Genomic DNA, 24,459 nt, shown 5'->3' on the forward strand with positions numbered 1-24,459 from the left:
CTGGACCAGCCTTTCTTCCACAATCCCCGGGTGCCACTACTTCCAGAGGACTGCAGGGCCCCGCCAGCCTGTGGAGCTCCCTGACAGCATCTGCTCTACATTCCTCTACTCCTCAAAAAAAAGAACAAGTCACGAAAGAAAAGAATCAGACTAAAAAAAAGCAAAGTCTCTAAGTATGTTAAACTATGGAATTACAGTTGATTTGGGGATTTAATTTTTGGTCATGAGAATATATTTGTAATAAATACTTGTAAATAAATTGATAGAGAAATAAATATATGTTTATGTTTGGTTCCTTGTTCAAATCAACAGTCTCTTCAAAAGTGTGAAATTTCTTGACTGAAAATAAGTATAACTACATACTCATTCACCAGTAAAAGACTGAAGGACATGCCACTCCCCAATACCAAAGTGAAATATTGACTTCTTTGAATTAAAAGCAAATGACCAATGGTTGTTTCAGAAAGGGGCAGCTGACCTGTGTCTTCCTGCATGCACGAAGCCATACAGATTCCTCGGAGGTGACCCTCCATGTACCAGGTGGGAAAATAGCCCTTACACCAGACACTGGGATCTGGGGCTGCAATGGAGCTAAACAAATGTAGTTACCTGAGTAACCCTTCTACGAGTTTCACACCCCTTCCTATACCTCCTAGCAACTCACCTAGAAATTTCTACTAGCCACATCCCCTTTGTCCTGTCATTTCTTCTCACATTTATCTTTTTTTTTCAGAAAAACATAAAATTGTCTTTCTTTGGTCACTTCTTCAGACTTCATGCTCTTGTGAAGAACCCTAATCTATGTAAAACTAATACAATTTGTATGCTTTTTACTGGCATCATTCCTCCAATGAAATAAAATATTTCATTACAATTCATAATAAAAACAAACAGATATCTAGCTTTTAGCAAAATGCAGGAGGTGGAAAAGATGTTTTACATAAATACCTGGTTCAAATAGAATAGCAACAATTGAGGCATTGAATAACAACAGATGTGTCAGAAAATATAATAACAACTAACCCAATGTCTGATTTTATTTCCAAAACTCCAGTTAGTCCTATGAATGTCATAGATTGCCTATTAATTAATGACCAAGTTGTGTTCACTTTGGAAGCATCTACAGACATTTTTTTTTCAAAATCTGAAGTAGACAGTTTATACCAATAGGCAACAGATGTAAGCTAATGCAAGAGGCCTCAACATCATTAGTCAGCAGGAAAATGCAAATTAAAAGCAAACTGAGCTCCTACCACACTCAGAAGAACTGCTCAAATGAAGAAAACACGGGTATCTGGAGCAGCTGGAACTTGTGTGCATTGTCAGTGGGAGTATAAGAGTCAACAACCACTTTGAAAACAGTTTACTGGAGTTCATCAGACATCTACCGAGAAAAATAAAAACATGATCACAAATAGGGGATTCATAGAAGCTTCAGTCATAAGAGCTTCAAATTGAAAACAGCCCAGATGTGCATCAGCAAATAATAGATAAACAAATGGTGAAATGTTCAGAAAAGAGAATCTCACTTAGCAGTAAAATAAGAGGAAAGCATCAGTGAGGTAAAAATGTGGAGGGATTTTAGAAATACATTCAACTGAAAGCAGGAAACAAGATGCAAAGACAATGCTATGGTTTCCTTTGATATGCAATTTTAGAGTAGACCAAACTCTCAAATAGGGATAAAAATTAGAGCAGTGGTTGTGTCTTAGGCCTGGGGTATCACTGGAAAGGGCACGAAGGACCTTTCTGAGATAGTGAAAATGGTGTCTCTTGCTAATGGCTGAGTTACCAGAATAGATATTTGTGGAATCTGGTTGAAAAGGAACACCTTAAATGCAAGGATTCTACTGCATGAAACTATACCTCTATTTTAAACAAATGGCAAAAGTTAATCTTCAAAACTGCTTGAATGGTTAATTCATTCTTTGAACAAAAATTATTGTGGGGTATGGTGTAAAATCATCTGAGGATTACCGATTCATGGATTTTTAAAAATCCACTATTTGATTGGATAATGATAACTCAGTAAATGAACCCAAAGAATGAAGGTTCATCTGCAATTCAAAGATACACACACACACACACACACACACACACACCAGATGTAGATATAAAAGTGTAAATTCCTTATCTCTAGGAAATTCCACACAATCACTTTGCAGAAGTTTGAACTTTAGGGCAAATCCATGTACTCTTATTCAGGACTAAGCCACACACTGACTCACACTTGTGCCCATTAAGTAATTTCCCATGATCCACCATCCCCACCCCTTTGCCTTCCGAGTCTCCACTGTCTATCACTCCATACTCCACATTCATGTGTACATACTATTTAGCTCCCACTTATAAGTTAGAACGTGTGGCATTTTTCTTTCTGTGTCTGACCTAACAATATACTTTTACAGAACATAGGAACAGAAAGAAAAGCATATTTAAGTAAGTTATTTTTGTAATAATGAGAGCAGCCACTTCTACTTCTGCTGTTTGGTAATGGAACCAAGCACAGAGAAGACACCACCACATGTCAGTCATACATTTAACTCGTAGACTTCAGCCTGTAGAAAAACACTTTGTAGAGTGTTTTCCCGGCAGGACCACCAGTGAGCCTTTGCCATGTCTATCCACTGCTGTATCAACACAGATATTTTTGGGTGATGGTGAATATGAAAAGACCAGGGGCTTCCATGGGAATTGGTGTATTGTCCATTTTCAGTTCCATAAAAACCCGTCTGCTGGTCAGAGACCACGTGCTACAGGATCCCATGGGTAAGGTAATACGTATTTCCAAGAATAATGGAATATGGAGGTTCCAGAAATACGCTATTGTCCAGAAAAGCAAACACACACGCTATGAAATACAAAAGCTAAAACGTGAGCCCATCCTTCAGAGAATGTATTTCTGCCCCCATTTGCATGGAAGAGTCCGAGATAATCGGCCCCTCCCCAGGTGGCAGGCTCACTCCCTCAGTGAATCGTGGTGCGTCAGAGACTTCCCTTTGGTTTGCCCTAGTGGAGGCCGGACATCAACCAAATTAGCCATGGTGAGGCCAAGTGCATGTTGTTGAGCCCGTGCAGTGACTCCATCAAAGCCACCAGTTACTTTGTAAAGGGGCCCATGAAGCAAACACCATGGTCTCTGGAGAGAGAAGCTGGCATGTCCTGGGAAGAGTCAACGCCTCCTCCAGATTATTGGGACACTTCATGAAGTGATGCCACAACAGGCACTTTTTGTCCTCTAAGGAAGGTAAAATAAGCACTTTGGTTTGCATCTTCAAAGCTTTGTGTTTTAATGTGGAAAACCAAGTGTTTAGTCTTCAAAAAAAAAGAACACTTTTCAAGTGTCTTGGAATGACAAATTCTATGCCCTTTTGAGATTATTTTCTTTGCCAGGGAATTTTAAACACTTTCTATTCACAACTTTGAAACAGGGTCCACATTACCCTTAATTCAATCATGAGAGATGTGTAGACACTGAGAGCAGGGAGTCATGACCTGGGATAAATACTGTATTGGTGTGCATTTTGAAAATGACACATATTGTAGGGAATAATGCTCACCTTTCTTAATAATAATATATATTATTTTGTATGGAATTACCTCAAAATGAGAAAAAAAAGATGTAATACCTTGTACTAAATTTTTTTAACAATACTACTCAAACTGTGCTAACACAAAAATAGTGGTAAATGCATTCAGTAATACATATGCCAAATACCCTGATTTGCTCATTACACGTTGCATGCCTGTACTGAAACATCACATGTACCTCATGAATATATGTAACTATTATATAATCATACTAATTTTAAAAAGTTGAAGGAGAAAAAGAAAGTAGACATTTATAGTACCAATTATTTTTAATTTAAGGCATAAAATATAGCACAGTTAGTGTGTTAAAAAATAAAAAGAACCACATTACACCAAAAAATGTACACCACACTTTTCTAGTTAACCAATGTATGAATTAAAGGGGATAAGAGATTCTAAAGTTTATTAAGCCCTTCCTCTGCAACAGACACTATGTAAATATTTGGCAAACATCATTCTATTTAATTCTTAGAATGACCCTCAGATTAGTCCAGTTATAAAGATTAGAACAGGTTGAAATCTCAAGTACTTTTCCCAGCTCGACTTCTTAATCAGTGGCGTACCTGTCAGACTAAACTCTTCTCTCTGAGTCTAAATGCTCATTTCATCACACTATCCCTAAGAGTCAGCTTTCACTTTAGTAGAATAGCTGAATGGATAAATATTTTCACGTATCAATTATCTCTCCCCACCTAACAAGGAAAAGAAAGTGTTTTATCATAGCATAATTTAGTCAATTCACCAGTCATTCCCCCTGGGAAATCACTAGCCAGTAGACAGGAAGCTGTCCCTGGGACTAGTTCTGCTATTACTTAGTCAAGCTTGTGTAAGTGGTTCCCGCACTTCTTTAATCCTGATTTCTCTAACTTACAAATGAGAGAATTTTCATAAACATAATTTGACATCTTTTACAGCTCTGAACTCATGTTCTGGAATATTAAATACACTCTCTTTAGTCTGATCTGGGTAGCAGCGGAATGCAGCAAAGTTGATTGGGTTGGTTGATTTAAGTTCAGAACTGAGTTGATCCTCAAATCAGCAAAGTCAAGTAAAGTGACAAAAGTTTTGGCCCCCATGGACCTGGACATTGGAGATCAATCAGAGGAGGAAGAGGAGTATCTCAGGGTTGGTGACACAGGTTCTGCATATAAAATAAAGCAATTCACTCAGAATTCTGTCTTCCAGCGGTAGAACCTGAGGGAATTAAGTGTAAAATGTCTTGTTCTGTTTTCACCGAAACTAGGTAATAGGAAAGAAAGAGGTTTTATCTAAGCTCCACATGTGCAAACAGGAAAATATTTCACAAGAGCTGGTGAAGTTGTTTTCTGATTTCACCGTAAAGGGAATGACTAGCTGTAGGAGCTGTACAGAACTAATCCTATAAAGTGTTATCTGGAATTTCTTTCTCATGAATTTTGGCAGATAAGGAAGAGATTCTCATTTTAGAAAGAGTTTTGGTTTAATGCAGGGCCTATTGATCAGCGACATAATCTTATTGATAGCCTGACAGACTATTGGAACACAATTTGATGCTTACATGTTTTAAATAACTATATGGCAGGTTAACAGAGAAGGGTGTCACTATAAAGCTGATTTGTCTCTCACTACACAAACCGAAGAACTTTGGACAAGGTGAGTCATAGTAATATAATTAAATTGAGTTTATTTGGGTTGGCTTTAATCTAGAAATCTATTTTAGAAATGTTGCTTTCCTGTCATAAGAAAACTCTCTGCTGCATAGGAAATAATTCTGTAACAAATTGGAGAAGCAAGCTTGAACTTAAAATGAAAAAGGAGGTAACAAGAACGTGTTAGAATTATACTATATGCAGCTCTCAAACAATGTGATATTAATAAAGACATTTTCCCTGGGCCTGAGGGCTCTCAACAGTTAACATAGGGAATGGGCAAAGGATAGTGACACTTACTAAGAACCTGCTATGTGCTGAGCACACGGAACTCTCTGAATTCTGTTTCCAGCTGTCCTGTTCATTGTTGAAATTGAGGTAGTTGAGTCTATGACAATTTGCTATTGGTCCCCTGCTGATTGTCTATAAGAGTGTTAAAAACTGTTCACAACTTGTAACTTTTTTTTTTTTTTCAAAATAAATTTGGGATCCTACACTTGCTACACTTACATTATTAGCTACTGTGAAATTAGGTGTTTTTAAAAAAATTCTCCAGTGTGTCTTTTAGAATGAGAAAGAAAAGAAAATTTTCCTGAGGAATGCAAATCCCTTTTAAATTATCTGGCCCAGAGAGACGTTGAAATGTGACTGCAGTCACATTGTTCTTGAGCTAAGCAATCACCTCTTGAAGCTACTTGCTCTGTGGGCTCTAGACTGACTTGTGCTAACTAGTGAGGATTTAACCTATCAGTGCCCTATACCACATATCCTATGGTTAAGTAATGTATAACCACTGATCAATGTTCTTTCTGAAAACAAATGAGAATTCCTGACAAACAACTTTAGAATTTGTCCCCTCTCCGGATTCCTCCTTTTCTTTTCCTTAAAAACTTGGGTCTCTTCTTATTCTCCAGGGTACTTCCCAAGGAAGTGTTTCTGGGCTGCAGCCATAAATCTTGGCCCGAATAAACTTTCTGTATTAATCTTGCTTTGGTGTAGTTCTTTAAGTCAACACCAACGGCCACAGCACTTACTAATCTTAGATTCGCCTTGTAGCCACAGGAACAATATTTTCCCAGCTATAATGTAACCAACAGAGTGATGCTTCATGTAATTCTGGTTATTAAATAAGGTCCTGCACCTAATAAGGAAAGCTGCTGGACAACAATGGAAAAAGATGCTAAACTCAAAATCCAGTGTCCCATGACCTAAAACTTATAGTCCTAGGTTCGCAGGATCCCAAAAGATATTATTCTCTTCCATTGCCTAACAATATGCTAGTTTTCCATTTTTAGAAACAAAATCATTATTCTAGTAACTACCATGAAACAATCTTTTTAATATTCTGAGCTGTAGTCTATGCAATAAATAATCAAATGTCTCCCTTCAAAACAATTCCTGGATGGAACACATAAACTTAGAGCCAAGTCGGCTTGTTCAGTGCTTGCTGTTGGAAACACCTCATGGCAGTCCTGCTGGCACTTTTCGTCCCCTGGACTTAAACCTGGATTAAACAAAGGAATTAAGAACATACTCCCAAAAGTTTTTCCAGTTTTCAGGGCATCTTGGGGATCCCCTAAGACCTGGGCATGTCAGGACAGTTGGTCGCCCACCTGGTGATGGGACAGCACCTGATGAATCACTCTGTCTCTACTGCCTCACACAGTGACAACTGCGTCAAAGGCTCTCAACACATTCATCTGATGAAATGAATCGAATACTTGCCTGGAACTAGCTTAATAGGATAATTCTTACTGTTAAAATCTGGCCAGATTAGTTCCAAAATCAGTCTTTATCATACATGCCCTGGAAATTGGCAAAGTCTCTTGGAGTACCTTCTTAATTCCTTTGTTTAATCCGATGATGTCTCTGCTCCTTTACTTTTGTGTAGAATACCAGTCACTATACAACATCACACTGTATGGTTGACTTTGTTGATCTGTCGTTTGTATCATCAACTAAACTTTAATTATATGTTCTAAAATCTTTTGTGTTTTAATCACAAAAGCACAGCAGTAGCTAGCAGCACTGTCATAAAACAGGAACTCAGTGAACTTTTTTTGAGGAAATGAATGTATGATAATGATGGGTTTCATGTGTTTTTCTGATCAGTTTTTATTTCTAATGCTCTACGAGAAGCAGAGCATGCCTGTGACCCCACCCGGCACCCATGTGCAATGCCGCCGTGCACCCGTCATGCTCCCGACGTTTCACTGATAGTGTTTGTCACTGAGACAGCTGTAGAAATGCATTTGCATTTTTCTGCAGCAGGCTGTCTTTCACAGTTGCATTCATGCTACCCAAGGTTATATGAAGTAACGGTTGAGTTTAAGTTACTAAATGGGAATCAATGCAACAAACAATTAATTGCTTTTGAACAGCAAAAGTTGAAAAATAAGCCAAGATGACTACCCAAATCAATATGTTGGGCAGGATGTGACATCAGTGTCTACCTCAGATAGAAGAGCACACAAAAACATGACATCTCACTCTAAGCCCATGTAATGGAAAAAGTTGAAAAAATAAGAAATGCCTCAATTACAGTTTATGTCTACTTGGGAAACTGCATGAAGTAAAAAACAAATTGCCAGATTTGAGGTGATGTATAGAGAAAAAGAGAGACTCTAAAAGGTTGAGCCAGCTGGGCATGGTGGCTCAAGCCTGCAATCCCAGCACTTTGGGAGGCCAAGGCGGGTGGGTCACAAGGTCAGGAGTTCAAGATCAACCTGGCCAATACGGGGAAATCCTGTCTCTACTAAAAATACAAAATTAGCTGGGCGTGGTGGCAGGCACCTGTAGTCTCAGGTACCCCAGAGGCAGAGGTCTCGTTGAGCCAAGATTGCCACTGCACTCCAGCCTGGGCATCAGAGTGAGACTCCATCTAAATAAATAAATAAATAAAAAGTTGAGTCATAAATGAAAATATAAAAATTCCCGAGGAAAGGCCTAGGCATAAAAAGCTAGACGAAGCTTCCAGAAAGGGATAATTATTTATTTTTGGCTGTTTGATTTCTTTATTCTCAATTATTGACATTTAGTTTTTTAAAAAAATCTAATAGGAAGACATATTTAATCCATGAATCACAAATGTCCTCCTGCTCACACTGGCTTTTCCAGTTTTACAGCTTTGCAGCTGCTTGACTCTGCCGTCATGTACTGTGATGAAAACCAGACTACGAGAACAGAAAGTGAACATCCCCTCTAAACTCCATATGCTCCAAACTAGTCTGAAAATTGATGTAGGCTTGATCTTTTGCAGAAGAGGAATCATCACACAATTTAAGTTGAATGAGATAATGTACACACAGGAAAACATTTACCAAATAATTACTAAATTTGGGGTAAAATTGAAATGACTAGAAATTTGAAGCAGCTACACAGGATCAAATCTAATTCCATCACTAACAGTATTTGCGAAGGTTATTCTTTACATCTCTAAATACTACTTTAAATACTTGAAAACTGAAGGTACTAACGCCTAAATTCACAGAATTTGTGTTGTGGAAGTGGTATGATAAATAATGTGAAGAACAGTTGAAATAACTTATGGCACCTTGAAGACTTCTATACATAGTTTAGATAGATCATAGGTAGATATGAACATACACACAAACACATATATATGTTTTGTAATATTTATTCCTCTGTTATATTTCCACTATGACAACAGTTATTGTCTGCAACTGTGGCAAATACAATTTCAGAAAAACAAACCTAGTATGTAATCCGTGACCTTTATTATGTGTAATTTACTTACATAAAGAAAAGAATATTGTATGTGAATATCAGTGCATTTGATTTTGAGTTCTGTAGGTCTTCAAAATATGAAAAACATCATTAGAAAAGAGAGATTATTTAAATAATATTTTATAATTAAGGTGGATCTTATTGGACATATAAAACCCTTACAGTTGAAGGAGTGATCTGGATGATGGGCACATTTTCAGGAAAGGCACAGAGTGTCTGTCAGGAACATGAAAGGCAGAGTATCAAGAAAGGATCAAGGTTTATCTGGCTGGAGTAGTGTCAGCTGAGGAGAAAAGACCAGAATTTAAAGATAAAGAAGAGAGCTAGGTAATTCAGTACTTATAATTTAAGCATATAGAAAGTTTCTGAGTCACACATCCCAGTTTCGATTGTAATCATGCCCTATTAAATTAAAACATTGGGCAATGTAGGTATTTCTGCCTTCCTCAGTTTCTGTGACTTGTTGGTAACTCATGAGTGACATGGCTGGCCAGGAGTTCTCTAGAAAGAAATGCTTCAGTTATCGTCTTTATCTTTGCTGCCTGTAGAGTTAGACTTTGCACCGAAAGATCACGCATATATCTATGACTTGCTGAGATGCTTACAAGAAGCAATTGGAAAGGTAACATTCCGTTGAGATGTAGAAATCGATTCAAAAAAACCTGCAGAGTTAGAGGAGAAACAACTCAATCGAAACAAACATTGATAAAGTCAGTTCCTTTTTGTTTTTCTGTTGTGTTTCATGTTTTCTGCTTTGCTTTTGTTTCTGTATCTCTTTCAACACAGTTACAGCAGACAATTTTCATGGAGAAATGGAATCACACGTCAAATGATTTCATTTTGTTGGGTCTGCTTCCCCCAAATCAAACTGGCATATTTCTCCTGTGCCTTATCATCCTCATATTCCTTCTGGCCTCGGTGGGTAACTCGGCCATGATTCACCTCATCCACGTGGATCCTTGTCTCCACACACCGATGTACTTTCTTCTCAGTCAGCTCTCCCTCATGGACCTGATGTACATCTCCACCACCGTCCCCAAGATGGCGTACAACTTCCTTTCCAGGCAGAAAGGCATCTCCCTCCTGGGATGTGGTGTGCAAAGCTTCTTCTTCCTGACCATGGCGTGTTCTGAGGGCTTACTCCTGACCTCCATGGCCTACGACCGTTACGTGGCCATCTGCCACCCTCTCCACTATCCCATCCGCATGAGTAAAAGAGTGTGTGTGAAGATGATTGGAGGCTCTTGGACAATGGGGTCCATCAACTCCTTGGCACACACAGTCTATGCCCTCCATATTCCCTACTGCAGGTCCAGGGCTATTGACCATTTCTTCTGCGATGTCCCAGCCATGTTGCTTCTTGCCTGTATGGATACTTGGGTCTATGAATATATGGTTTTTGTAAGTACCAGCTTCTTTCTCCTCTTTCCTTTCCTTGGCATCGCTGCTTCCTATGGCCGAGTCCTATTTGCTGTCTATCATATGCGTTCAAAGGAGGGAAGAAAAAAGGCCTTCACCACCGTTTCAACCCATTTAACTGTAGTGATCTTTTACTATGCACCTTTTGTCTACACCTATCTCCGGCCCAGGAATCTCCGCTCACCATCCGAAGACAAGATCCTGGCAGTCTTCTACACCATCCTTACCCCCATGCTCAATCCCATTATCTACAGCCTGAGGAATAAGGAAGTGCTGGGTGCCATGACAAGAGTGTTTGCGATATTCTCTTTCCTGAGAGAATAATCATAACCATCTCTACTCCCTTTTTATTTCCTCTTTCCAAGTTGATTCGAACACCTGAGTGCAGGGTTGTCCAATAGGAATATAACATAATTTAAAATTTTCTAGCAGGTACATTAAAGCAGTAAAATTAATTTCAATAATATATCTAATTCAAAACAATGTTTTAATATTAATAATATTGATGTTAATTACATAGCATATGATTTCAATAAATTATATGTAATATAGTACATGTTTGTATTTATATATTACTATTAATGTAATAATGTTTATATTCATATATTGACATAGAATTTCTTCATATAATAACACAAATTTGTTAATGCTGTCTTTTACTCTGTTTTCATTCTAAGTCTTCAAAGTCTCATGTTTATTTTATACTAGAGTGCAGTGCAGCTTGGACAAAACACATTTCAAGTGCCCAGTAGTCACACGGGGTCAGTGTCTACAGTGTTGGACAGCACAGTCTTAGAATACCCAATCAAAGATTTCAGAAGTTATACATATGTGTGCATGTGTGCATATGGTGTATACGAACATATTTTTGGTACATACAATATTGCTGCTGGGCTGAAAAGTAACAAGCAAAACTCACATGCTAAAGTAGTGTTTATGTGTTTTTTTATCTGTTGGCTGATTTTTAACATATGCGTATTTATTGTAATTAACATCTGGAGTCCATTTTATCCTCACGTTCTTTAATAAAACTGTTCAAGGAGAGCTTATCTGACTTATGATTTTGCTAATTTCAATAAAAATACTGAGATTAAATAACATGAATATGAATATAAGAACAACTCACATTCATGTATACATACAAATTAATAAAATCATTATATAAATAACCTTATCAAAATTGTTCCTACTTAAAGAAATTATTTACATAAAGGCAGGGAGACTATGACAGGGTAGAGACAACATGCAACATATAAAATAGAAACTAGGACGTCAGGCTTCAGCTCTGATTTGTAAAATACAAACATGACTTTGCACAGGATGAAATCTTATGTTACTATATTGAATGTTGTGTTTAACAAAATTTTTACTACTGTAATTTTACTAATTCATTTAAGTTACTTCAAGTCTATCAATGGTTGGAGTTATGGAGGGGTTTTGATTTTTGTGGGAAAAAACTGAGGCATTGATGTATCCCTTTCATTTAAATTCAAGCTTCCAAAATCTTTCTCTAATTTCTGTCTACTTTCTTAAGTGTTTTCATGTCTTGAGTCCAGTTCTTACTTAGAATATAGTCTCCTCATTGCCATTCAAGTTATTATTCTGAACATAGATTTGGTCTTGCCGTTCTATAATCTATGATTCCTGTTGGATTATCAAAATTTTGGAACCTTAAACACATATCCCCATGCTTCTACAGTGTACATTATGTCTCGCTTTACCTGTTTATGTCACTCACACTCAGTACCACAGTCACTCTAGACCTCCTGCCTGTCTCTATAGCCCTCTATTTCCCTGCACGTCTGAGCCTTTTCACAGACCATCTCTCAATTCTGGAAAGTTCTATTTTATATGGCTTATGACTGTCAGTCTGAATTGCACATATTCATTAACACATTACTCAAAATTTACATCTCACCTTCTCTTATGCTCAGCTGATTTCTCTTTCCCCCACACTTCTGCTCCTGTTGTGCTTGTGGTAACATTTTATTAACACATATTCATATCTATGTCTCTGTCTTATTTTAAGTTGAAGCTCATAGAATATTTTAAAAGTTATTATTAAGCTTATAATTATATAATCCTAATCATTATATAATCCAAATAATTTAATAATTGTTCTAAATTATTAAATGCATTTCCCACATATATATCTTAACCTTCACTACAACACTACGACTCTGATATTTATTTCATGTTTAGTGAGCACTTTGAGTCTCTGTGAGACAAAACAAACAAGAAAAATTCTGTCTTGGGTCAAAGACCTGGGAAGAAAGGAACTCACATTAGAAGACTTAGGCCAGGCACCGTGGGTCACAGATGTTGTCTTTTTAGAGACAATGTCTCACTCTGTTCCCCAATCTGGAGTTCAATGGCTCAATCACCGTTGACTGAACCTTGGACTTCCCGAGCTCAGCTAGGCAGACACTCTTCAATCTTCTGTGTTTATGAAGATATATGAGCCACCAGATTTTTAAAAAGATGTTTCTTTTATGTCTCAATGAAAATAATTTTTTTCTTTCACTTTCAATTAAGAACCTTGGTTGATACAATCAGATTCTTAACATGAGTTTAAAGTTAACTAGAAAATTGTATGACTAGTAAGGGCAGTGATCACAGGGATTGAGGAAGACAAACATATTTTAAAATATTTAGCAGGCAATATTAAAACGATCTTATGTTGAATTTGTGGTAATGAGACAAAATGGCTGAGATTAAGTCTCAGATGTCGAATTGGCCTCCATCCAATTTGTGTGATCCATGTATATGTCTTTGAATTTTCCTACAGTGCTATAAATGCTGAAAGTATTCAGTGATTGATAAAATATTTCATCTGTAAGTAATTACCTATTTTTCCTCCAGTTCTTAAAGGCAAGTAAAAAAAATTAGTAGTGGAGTTGAGGTAAATCTTACAAAAGGAAGCTAATTATTACTTCTATAGAAACATGAGAGGCCGCCTCCACCTCACCCACTTTATCTCTTTTTTTTAAATTTTAACGTTAACTTATATTTTATTTTCCTGAGCATTTCATGATTTCATTCAATCATTTATAAATAGTTTAACTTTTATGTGTCCTTAATTTATGTTTTCCCATTTTATTTGGTTGACACAAATTTTAAACTTGCCAAGCAGACCACTTATAGCTCCTTGGTACCTGCTAAAACCTGGAGGCAGTGTTATCAGATAGGGTTTTCCTTTTGTGGTGAGGTTCTGAGGGGAAAAGTGGGAGAATATGAGAGAAGAGGAGAGAGCCACTGCGTCTAGCCAGTTCTTGTACTTTTAAATAGTTGAGGGAAATAAAAGAGTTTTGAAATACTAAATCTTTGCATAAGACTAGGGTGCTATTTATTAAGAAATAGAGGCCAAGGGGCTGGGTGTGGTGGCTCATGCCTGTAATCCCAACACTTTGGGAGCCTCAGGCAGGTGGATCACCTGTGGTCAGGAGTTTGAGACCAGCCACTTTATCTCTTATGTGAGCTTTTTGCCCAGGTCAAGGAAACAAATTGATACAAGACAGACCAATGAGAAAAAAGCATATAAATTTTATTCATTTTACATGTACATGGGAATCTTCACAAGGTTGTGAAGTCCAAATAAATGACAAAAGGAAGATGTTTTTATACTTTTATACAAAAAAATGACAAATTTTAGAAAAATACAGAAAAAAAAGAAACTGGCTGGAAGCCATACATTCTAGGGGAGTCACTAGGATGTATATGTGGGTGTAAAGCTAGTGGAAAATAAGGGTTAATTCTGGAAGTGTGTTTATTGAGGTCCACTGCATTCTTCCAATTCCCAGGCTGTGGTGATAAGGGCTGTTTTCTATTCTGTTACAGGGAGGGTACCGGAAGAGAATCAGAATGTATGAGAGATTCCTGGAGAAATCTTTATAGCTTGCTGCAGGCTGAAAAAGACTGGTCAGATAACCTTTTTCTCCAGTGTTAACCAATTATATATTACTATTATGTATCCATAGAAATTAAAAATAAAAATATTTAACTCAGCAGGAGATATGTGGATATGTTTCTGGGTTCCCTGATCAGGACTTAAGAATCCCTGATGATCCCTCTGCTAAATCCCTGTAATAATAAGTTCCCTAAATCAAAAGAAAGAGTAACTGGTACATTAAGTGTCTAAGATAAGAAAGACAAGGCATCTTACAGCTTTCAATTAGATTCACCAAGTCAAGAAACCCTTTTATTTTCAACATAAACAAAAAAGTAAATTTAAAATTGCAGGCAAATAAAGTGACAGTAATAAGATTGTTATGCTGAGTACTAACATCAGTTAGACAAATTTCATTTCCATTTCCGCATGACCAAAATGACTAAACAAACATTCTCATTGACAACGTATTAGCAAAAGTGTGTGCTTTCAAAATTCATGGAAAAAAGGTCATGAAGCAAAAAGGTTGTTTAGAATTGTATATATATTTGTTGAACTATTTTTTTCCAGACATCAGTGATTTTCTTCTTCCCTTGGTTACTTTTACTCCTGCACTCTAGGTGTGAAATAATATTTTAATTACTATATACTGCTGAATGGACACATATCTGAGTCCTGGGACCTTAGGCACAAAGTGTTTCTACATTTTCACAGAGCAGATTCTCCAACTCACTCGTGTCAGGGCCCCCATCACCTCCTGGTTTCTCAGGCTGTAGATGATGGGGTTGAGCATTGGAGTGAGGATGGTGTAGAAGACAGCCAGAACCTTGTCCTCTGTTGGAGATCGCAGGGATCTTGGACGTAGATAGGTGTAGACAAAAGGCGCATAGTAGAAAGTTACTACAGTGAGGTGGGAGCTGCAGGTCACGTAGGCCTTCTTCCTCCCCTCTGCAGAGTGCACGCGGTAGACAGCAAGGAGAACCCGGCCATAGGAGCATGCAATACCAATGAAGGGAAACACGAGAAAGATGGCAGTGCTCAAAAACACTGTGCCCTCATAGACCCAGGTGTCCATGCAGGCCAGAGTCACCATGGCTGGGACATCACAGAAGAAGTGATTGATGGCCCTGGATCGGCAATAAGGGATATGGAGTATATACACAGTGTGAGCGCAAGCATTGATTGAGCCTATGATCCAAGATCCAGTTATCAGCAGCACACACACTCTTTTGCTCATGCGGATGAGATAGTGGAGAGGAAAGCAAATAGCAATGTAACGATCGTAGGCCATAGATGCCAAAAGTAGCGCTTCTGCACCTCCTAACGCCAAGAAGAAGAAGCTCTGAATCCCACAGCCAATGAAGGAGATAGACTTGTTTCCATACAGAAAATCAGATGCCATCTTAGGGACAATGGTGGAGATGTAATTTAGGTCAATGAGGGAGAGCTGACTAAGTAGGAAATACATGGGTGTGTGGAGATGGGTGTTCAAGAAGATGAGAAGAATCATGGATAGGTTTCCAATTAGAGCCATTAGGAATATGAAAACAATGAGAATGAAGAGGAAAAGGCCACTTCTTGATGGTGGGAACAACCCCAATAAGATGAAATCAGTTGATGTTTGATTGTAGTTTTCCATGGGGCATTCCTACGATCCTTTCTGAAGGGAGACACAAGGGTAAGTGAAGTACGGAAATTCGCCGTTATCCGCAGGGGATGCCTGAGACCGAGGTTGACACTGAATCCTATATACACTATTATTTTATGTCCATACATACTTCTGATAAAGTTTAATTTTAAACAAGGCAAGTAAGAGATTAACAAGAGTAACTTATAAAATAGAACAAGTACACGGTATAAAATTATGTGAATATGGTCTCTGTATTTCTCTCTCAAAATATTTTATTGTACTTAGCCTTCTTTATTCTGAATTTTACCTATTTTGAAAAAAGAAATCTTATTTTCCTACCCAGAGATTAACATTTGCTGAGATCAACAGACCAACATTTCTGACCAGATTTTTTTTCTGGGAAATTTATAAGAAATATATCTCTGTTGAAACTTTAATAGAATATGAATGTTTACTGCCTGACACAAACTGACACAAACTCAGATATAGTCAAAGTCAGATGTTATATTGAATACATATGCATAGAAAGTCAATCTAAATGCATACATTTAGATTTATATTTGCAAACATTACTATTATCTTTATAGGATGATCTATTATACGTACATATTTACATATATATTTTTTGAGTAACCAGGTCTCTCTCTCCTTTACCCAAGCTGGAACGCAGTGGCAAGATCATAGCTCATTGCACCCTTGAACTTCTGGGCTCATGTGATCCTCCTGCCTCAGCCTCCTGAGTAGCCTCATGCCACCACACCTGGTTTTTTTATTTTTGTAGATGTGAAGTCTCACTATGTTGCCCAGGCTGGTTTTGAACTCTTGACCTCAGCAATCCTCCTGTCTCGGCCTTGCAAAGTGCTGGTAGTGCACCCATGAGTTGCTTCATCCAACCCTTGTTTATTCTGTAAGATTTACTTCTAAAACTGCAGCAGCCTGTCTCTCATTTTGAGTAACTTAAATAATGTTTGTGAAATAACAGCAAGTCAAACTTCTTTTGTCAGTTATCATTATTTGGTTCTTTTATTTAGAAATCCAGAGTGAATCCTAGGTCGGGCGCGGTGGCTCAAGCCTGTAATCCCAGCACTTTGGGAGGCCGAGGCGGGTGGATCACGAGGTCAGGAGATCGAGACCATCCTGGTCAACATGGTGAAACCCCGTCTCTACTAATACAAAAAATTAGCTGGGCATGGTGGCGCGTGCCTGTAATCCCAGCTACTCGGGAGGCTGAGGCAGGAGAATTGCCTGAACCCAGGAGGCGGAGGTTGCGGTGAGCCGAGATCGCGCCATTGCACTCCAGCCTGGGTATCAAGAGCGAAACTCCGTCTCAAAAAAAAAAAAAAAAAAAAGAAAAAAAAAGAAATCCAGAGTGAATCCTTATTGCTATGTCCCTTTAACCAAAGTCATGTTAATTCACACTCTTGATTTTCAGTATTCACTGCTATCTGAATGGATAATTTCAGAATACTCTAGTTAAAGCAGACTCCTTACCAAATAGGTTACATATTTTGTCATTTCCTTCTCTAGTGCTTAAGGTAACATTGTACTTGCTTTATGGATCCTTCAAAAGAATGAATTTGGAGGAAAGTCCAATCACCAAAAAACAAAAACAAAAACAGAAAAAAACCAGAATCCTGATAAACTTCTTGGTAGAGGAGTGTTAGAAACTCTACTCTAGGCAGAAGACATCAGGGAACAACTTTGCACAGTACATCTAAAAAAACTCCAGTTTTTTAAAAATTTACGCCTAAAAAAACTGGAGTTTTTTTAGACATAAATTTTAGTCTCGAGCCAAATATCAACAGAATTTTGAGCAAGTACAACAACATGTACAAATAAGATACATATAGCATGCAAACACACGCAAATATGCACAATCACACACAGTCATACACATAAATACACTGAGATCACAGCATGCACACGCAAATATGCACAGACACAGTCATACACATAAATACACTGAGATTATAATGATCAAAAAATGAAGAAAGAATGAATTGTTGTGATCAAAATTCATGTCTTCAGAGATGTATGGTATGTTAAGAAATCCATGAAATAAATATCCTTTGCTATATAAAAGGATGTGACAGTTATAAGGGAATTTTCAAAATTAAAAATATAATTGATAAAAATGCAAAGTTAAAATCTCAAAAGACAAAGTAAGAAAATTCTATTAGAAGGCACACCAAAGCAAGAACAATATGAAAAGATTACTACTTAGGACAGATAGAAAAATTGGGGAATTCATACGGGAGGACCAGTATGTACTTAAGGATATTCTTAGAAATGTATATAGCAAAATAATAGTGAAGTTAATATTCTTAAAATATTTTCTTTGAACTGAAATAATATTAGCTATCATATTCAAATGGCATGCATATTCACAAAAATAAGTGAAAAATATTTTCCTGAAAAATACTATATGAAAATTCTATTTCCTTGGAAAAATTCTCCAAAAATTCTAAATATTACCTAGAAGACAAAATTCTAAAGCTTTTGAAATAATAGTAATAAATATCAGAGGAAATATGTATATATATATATATTTATGAAAAATCAGGTTTTACAATAGTTTATATTTTTTGTATTGTAGCAATAAATCTATAAGATGAAATGAGCTGTCAAGCCCTCACTGCAGACATAAATGGAATATAATTCTGTGTGACAATGGGAGAAGGGTGAGGAACCTGGGGGTGGTGATGGAGGAGGGAGCAGGTCAGTATCCATGGGGGCCTGTATCATGGGTCAAGGAATGGTATCTGAGATATAGAAGATCAAGTATTAGCAGATGAATGTATTGTCTAAAAATACATGGGCAAATGTGGGGGAAAACTGGAAAGATAACTTGAAGTCCTTGTCTTTGGGGTCAGCAAGAGTTTCTTATGTTTCTAACATTTTACCTTGTGGTCTGTTGAGACCATGTCTATGCATTTCTTGCATAAAACATTAAAATGATGTAAAAATTATACCACAGTTGAGAATTTAACCCACAGCTTCTTCATGAAAGACTGGCAGCTTTTACTCTAAGATTTGCAACAAGACACGCAAGTCCACTTTCTCTGCATCTATTCTACATATTACTGGAAGTTCAGTCAAAACAATTAAACAAGAAAAGAAATTAAAATTACCTTAATTCAAAAGAAAGAAAGAAAATATTTCTATTTGCATATGACATAATTATATATGTAGAAAACTTAGGATAAATAAGAAATAAAATTAGCAAAATAACAGGATGCAACATCAACAACAACCACAAACTGTTGTACTTCTACACACTAACAACGAACAATCTGAAAATTACACTCTGAGTTTTTTACAGTAGTAACAAAAAGAAATAAAACACTTAAGAATAAACCTAACCAAGGAGGTAAGAGTTTTATACATTGAAAATGACAAAATGCTGTTTAGAGCAATTAAAGAAGACACAAGTAAATGGAAATGCATGCTGTATATTTATCGATTTGAGGGCTTCATACTGTTAAGATGTCAACAATACCCAAAGTCACCCATCAGTGTGCTGTATTCAAGTGACACATCTCGTGTAAAGACACACATACACTCAAAATAAAGGGATAGAGGAAAATTTATCAAGCAAATGGAAAGAAGGAAAAAGCAGGGGCAGCAAACCTAGTTTCTGAAAAAATAGACTTTAAACCAACAATGGTCAAAAACAACAAAGAAGGGCATTACATAATATAAAAGAGTTCAATTCAACAAGAATTTCTAAACATTTTAAATATGTATAAACCCAATACAGGAGCACCCAGATTCATAAAGCAAGTTCCTTGAAATGCCCATAGCAAAAAGCTAGAAAGATCTCAAATCGGCAGCCTAACAGCACAACTAAAAGAACTAGAGAACCATAAGAAAACAAGCCCCAGAACTAGCAGAATACAAGAAATAACCAAGAACAGAGTGAAACTGAAAGAGAGGGAGACACAAAAAACCCTTTAAAAAAATTGACGAATCCAGGAGTTGGTTTCTGGAAAAAAAAAAAAAATTGATAAACTAGATAGACCGTTATCAAGAATAATAAAGAAGAGAGAAGATTCCAGTGAACACAATCAGAAATGGTAAGGGAATACCACTACTGACCCCACAGATATACAAATGACCATCAAAGAATACTATAAGCACCTTTATGCAAATAAACTGGAAAATCTAGAAGAAATAGATAAATTATTGGACATATAAGCCCTCCCAAGACTGAACCAGGAAGAATTTGAATCCCTAAATAGACCAGTAAGAAGTTCTTAAATTGAAGCAATAATAAACAGCCTACCAACCAAAAAAAGCCCACGTTCAGATGAATTACAGCTTAATTCTACCAGAGGTATAAAGAGGCATTGGTATCATTTCTTCTGAAACTGTTTCAAGCAATGAAAAGGAGGGACTCCACACTAACTCATGTTTTTGTTTGTTTGTTTGTTTGAGATGGAGTCTCACTGTCACCCAGGCTGGAGTGCAGTGACACAATCTCAGCTCACTGCAAACTCTGCCTCCTGGGTTCAAGTGATTCTTGTGTCTTAGTCTCCAGAGTATCTGGCACAACAGGTACACAACACCATGCCCAGCTAATTTTTTGTGTTTTTAGTAGAGATAGGGTTTCACCATGTTGTCCAGGCTGGTCTCGAACTCCTGACCTCTGGTGATCTGCCTGCGTCGGCCTTCCAAAGTGCTGGATTACAAGCATTAGCCACCATGCCCAGCCCACAGCCCATGCTAACTCATATTATGAGGCCAGCATCATCCAGATACCAAAACCTGGCAAAGACACAACAAAAAAAGAAAACTTCATGCCAATATCCCTGATGAACCATGTGATGCAAACATACTCAATATAATACTGACAAATTGAATCCAGCAGCACATCAAAAAGCTCTTCCACCATGATCAAGTTGGCTTCATCCCTGGGATGCAAGGCTGGTTGTACATATACAAATCAATGAATGTAATCCATCACATAAACAGAACTAAAGACAAAAACTACATGATTATCTCAATAGACAGAGAAAAGGCTTTTGATAAAATTCAACATCCCTTCATGTTAAAAACTCTCAATAAACTAGGTATTAAAAGAACATACCTCAAAATAATAAGAGTCATTTATGACAAACGTGCAGCCGGTATCATACTGAATGGTCAAAAGCTGGAAGCATTCCCCTTGAAAACTAGCACAAGACAAGGATGCTCTCTCTTACCACTCCTATTCAACATAGTGTTGGAAGGTATGACTAAGGCAGTTGATGAAGAGAAAGAAATAAAGGATATTGAAATAGGAAGAAAGGAAGTCAAATTGCCTTTGTTATCAGATGACATGATTCTATCTAGAAAACCCCATTGACTCAGCCCAAGGACCTGTTAAACTTATAAGCAAATTCATTAAACTCTCAGGGTACAAAATTGATGTGCAGAAATCTCAAGCAATCCTACACTCCAGCAACAGACAGGCAGAAAGCCAAATCATGAATGAACTCCCATTCATAATTGCCACAAAGAGAATAAAATAACTAGGAATACAGACAACAAGGAAAGTAAAGAACTTCTTCAAGAAGAACTACAAACCATTGCTCAAGGAAACCACAGAGGACACAGCAGATGATTAAAAGCATTCCATGCTCATGGATAGGAAGACTCAAAATAGTGAAAATGGCCATACTGGCCAAAGCAATTTATAGATGCAATATTATTCCCATTAAACTACCACTGATATTCTTCACAGAATTAGAAAAAAAAAATTTTAAAATCATATGGAATCAAAAAAGAGCTTGCATAGCCAAGATCATCCTAAGCAAAAAGAACAAAGCTGGAGACATCATGCCACCTGACGGCAAACTATACTAAATCTGCAGTAACAGAAACATATGGTACTGGTACAAAAACAGGCACATAGACCAATGAAACAGACCAGAGAACTCAGAAATAAAACCGCACATCTACAGCCATCTGATCTTCGACAAACCTGAAAAAAACAAGCAATGCAGAAAGGATTTCCTATTTAATAAATAGCACTGAGAAAACTGGCTAGCCATATGGAGAAAATTAAAACTCAATTTCTTCCTTACACTTTATACAAAAATTAAGATGGATTAAAGACTGAAATGTAAAACTCAAAACTTTAAAAACCCTAGAAGAAAATCTAGGCAATACCATTCAGGAAATAGGCATGGGCAAACATTTTATGGCAAAGACTCAAAAAGCAATTGCAACAATAGCAAAAATTGACAAAAGAGATCTAATTAAACTAAAGAGCTTCTGCACAGCAACCAAAACTATCATCAGAACGAACAGACAACCTACAGAATGGGAAAAAGTATTTGCAATCTATCCATCTGACAAAGGTCTAATATCCAGAATCTACAAGGAACTTAATCAAATACAAAGAAAAAAAAAACCTCATTAAAAAGTGGACAAAGGATATGAACAGACATTTCTCAAAAAAAGACATATGTGTGGCCAACGAACATATGAAAAAAAGCACATCACCGATCATTAGAGAAATGCAAATCAAAACCACAATAAGATACCATCTCCTGTCAATCAGAATGTCAGTTATTAAAAAGTCAAGAAACAACAGATGCTGGTGAGGTTGTGGAGAAATAGGAATGCTTTTATACTGTTGGTGGGAGTATAAATTAGTTCACCTATTGTGGAAGACAGTGTGGCAATTCCTCAAACACTTATAACTGGAAATACCATTTGACCTAGCATTCCCATAACTGGGTATATACCCAATGGAATATATAATCTATTATAAAAGTACAGACATGTGTATGTTCATTGCAGTACTATCCACAATAGCAAAGACATGGAATCAACCGAAATGCCCATTAATGATAGACTGGATAAAGAAACTATGGTGTGTATGCACCTTGGAATGCTATGCAGCCGTAAAAAGGAACGAAGATGAAGCTGGATTTCATTATCCTCAGCAAACTAATGCAGGAACAGAAAACCAAACATCACATGTTCTCACTTATAAGTGGGAGGTGAACAATGAGAACGAATTGACTTACTGGGTCCCGTCATGGGAGTGTGGTGTGAGGAAGAGCATTAGGGAAAAGAGCTAATGCATGCTGGGTTTAATACCTAGGTGATGGATTGATGGGTGCAGCAAACCATATGGCACACGGTTACCTATGTAATAAAACGGCTCTTCCTGCATATACCCCAGAATGTAAAAACAAACAATAAAATAATAATAGTAATAATAAAGTATACAAAGAAAAAAAGAAAAAAAGATTCAGTAGAATCTCTATCAAAATTCAAATGATAAATCTTTTTTTTCAGAAACAGAAAAGGCCATCCTAAAATTTATATGAATCTTAAAGGATCCTCAGTAGTCAAAACATTGTAACATTTTGGAAAAAGAACCAAATTTAAAGACTCATACTTTCTGATTTTAAAACTTAATTAAAGGTATAGTAATCAAAATGTGGCAATGGCACAAAGCCAGACATATAGTCAATGGAATAAAATAGAGTCAAGAAATAGCCTCTCATACACATGGTAACCTTTTTTCAAAAAAGGAGCTAAATTCACTCATGGGGATGGAACAGTCTTTTCAATAAACGGTGTTTGGAAAAGTGAATATTTACATTCAAGTTATTGAAGCTGGATGTTTACTTTCTACCATATGGAAAAATTAAGTCAAAATGTATCAAAAATCTAAATGCGAGAGATAAAACTATAAAAGAATAGTTGGTGGAAATGTGAAATGATAAAGGCAATGTGGAAAATGATACAGCTGCTTCTCAACTTACCATGGAGTTTCACCCTTTTAAGCACATCATAAGTTGAAAATATTGTAAGTAGAAATGCATTTAATATCCAGATAAACTCATCACAGTGTCAAAAATTGCAAGTCAAACCATCATATGTCCAGGTGCTCCTCAACTTACAATGTGCTTATGTTCCTATAAACTCATTGCAAAGTCAAAATCCATCAAATTTTGGTAAATCTGGAACCGTCTGTATAGTAATTTCTCCAAAATTTAAACATAGAATTAGTACATGATACAACTATTTCAGTTCAAATGTGTACCAGAGAAATAAAAGCAGACACTTGAACAGATACTTTTGGATTTATTATTATTATTATTCAGGGAGTATGTTTGTGGTTTGTTACATGAATATGTTGCGTGACACTGAGGGCTGAGGTTTGGGCTTCTGTTGAACCCTTTACCGAAATAATGAACTAGGGGCCTTATCAACCCTTGCCTCCGGCCTCACTCTCCGCTGTTGGAGTCCCCAGTGTCTTCTGCTCCCATCTTTATGTCTGTCTGTACCCAACGCTTAACTTCCACTTATACCTGAGAACATGCAGTATTTGTTATTCTGTTTCTGCATCAAACAAGTATTTCTATGCCCATGTTCATAGCAACATTATTTGCAATAGTCCAAAGACAGAAACAAAGTTAAGTGTTTATCTACAGAGAAATCAATAAAAATGTAGTATGTATATATAGTTTTCAAAAGTGAAGAAATTTTGACAAATGCTACCACATGGATGAACCTTGAATATATTATGCTAAGTGAAATAAGCCTGTCACAAG

The 24,459-nt window shown here is 36.9% G+C and overlaps 2 protein-coding genes across 2 annotated transcripts; one reads left to right on the forward strand and one right to left on the reverse strand.

Annotated features, from left to right (window-relative positions):
• The first annotated feature begins 7,600 nt into the window (after positions 1 to 7,600).
• On the forward strand, positions 7,601 to 11,559 carry LOC105731077 (olfactory receptor 2L13). Its single transcript, XM_012472654.3, has 2 exons — positions 7,601 to 7,720; positions 9,753 to 11,559. The coding sequence occupies exon 2, from the start codon at positions 9,771 to 9,773 to the stop codon at positions 10,707 to 10,709; it is 939 nt and encodes a 312-aa protein (XP_012328077.2). The 5' UTR covers positions 7,601 to 7,720; positions 9,753 to 9,770; the 3' UTR covers positions 10,710 to 11,559.
• Positions 11,560 to 14,971: 3,412 nt separating this feature from the next.
• On the reverse strand, positions 14,972 to 15,910 carry LOC105731076 (olfactory receptor 2L8). The gene has a single exon (XM_012472653.2). The coding sequence runs from the start codon at positions 15,908 to 15,910 to the stop codon at positions 14,972 to 14,974; it is 939 nt and encodes a 312-aa protein (XP_012328076.2).
• Between the last annotated feature and the right edge of the window lie 8,549 nt (positions 15,911 to 24,459).

The sequence above is a fragment of the Aotus nancymaae genome, unplaced genomic scaffold, assembly GCF_030222135.1.
Source record: "Aotus nancymaae isolate 86718 unplaced genomic scaffold, 86718_ANA_hifiasm-v0.15.2.pri h1tg000032l_1, whole genome shotgun sequence".
Taxonomy (NCBI): Eukaryota; Metazoa; Chordata; class Mammalia; order Primates; family Aotidae; genus Aotus; species Aotus nancymaae.

Bases quoted from the DNA above. Each gene is read 5' to 3' on its own strand.
- LOC105731077 (XM_012472654.3), top strand. From the start codon at position 9,771: ATGGAGAAATGGAATCACACGTCAAATGATTTCATTTTGTTGGGTCTG.
- LOC105731076 (XM_012472653.2), bottom strand. From the start codon at position 15,910: ATGGAAAACTACAATCAAACATCAACTGATTTCATCTTATTGGGGTTG.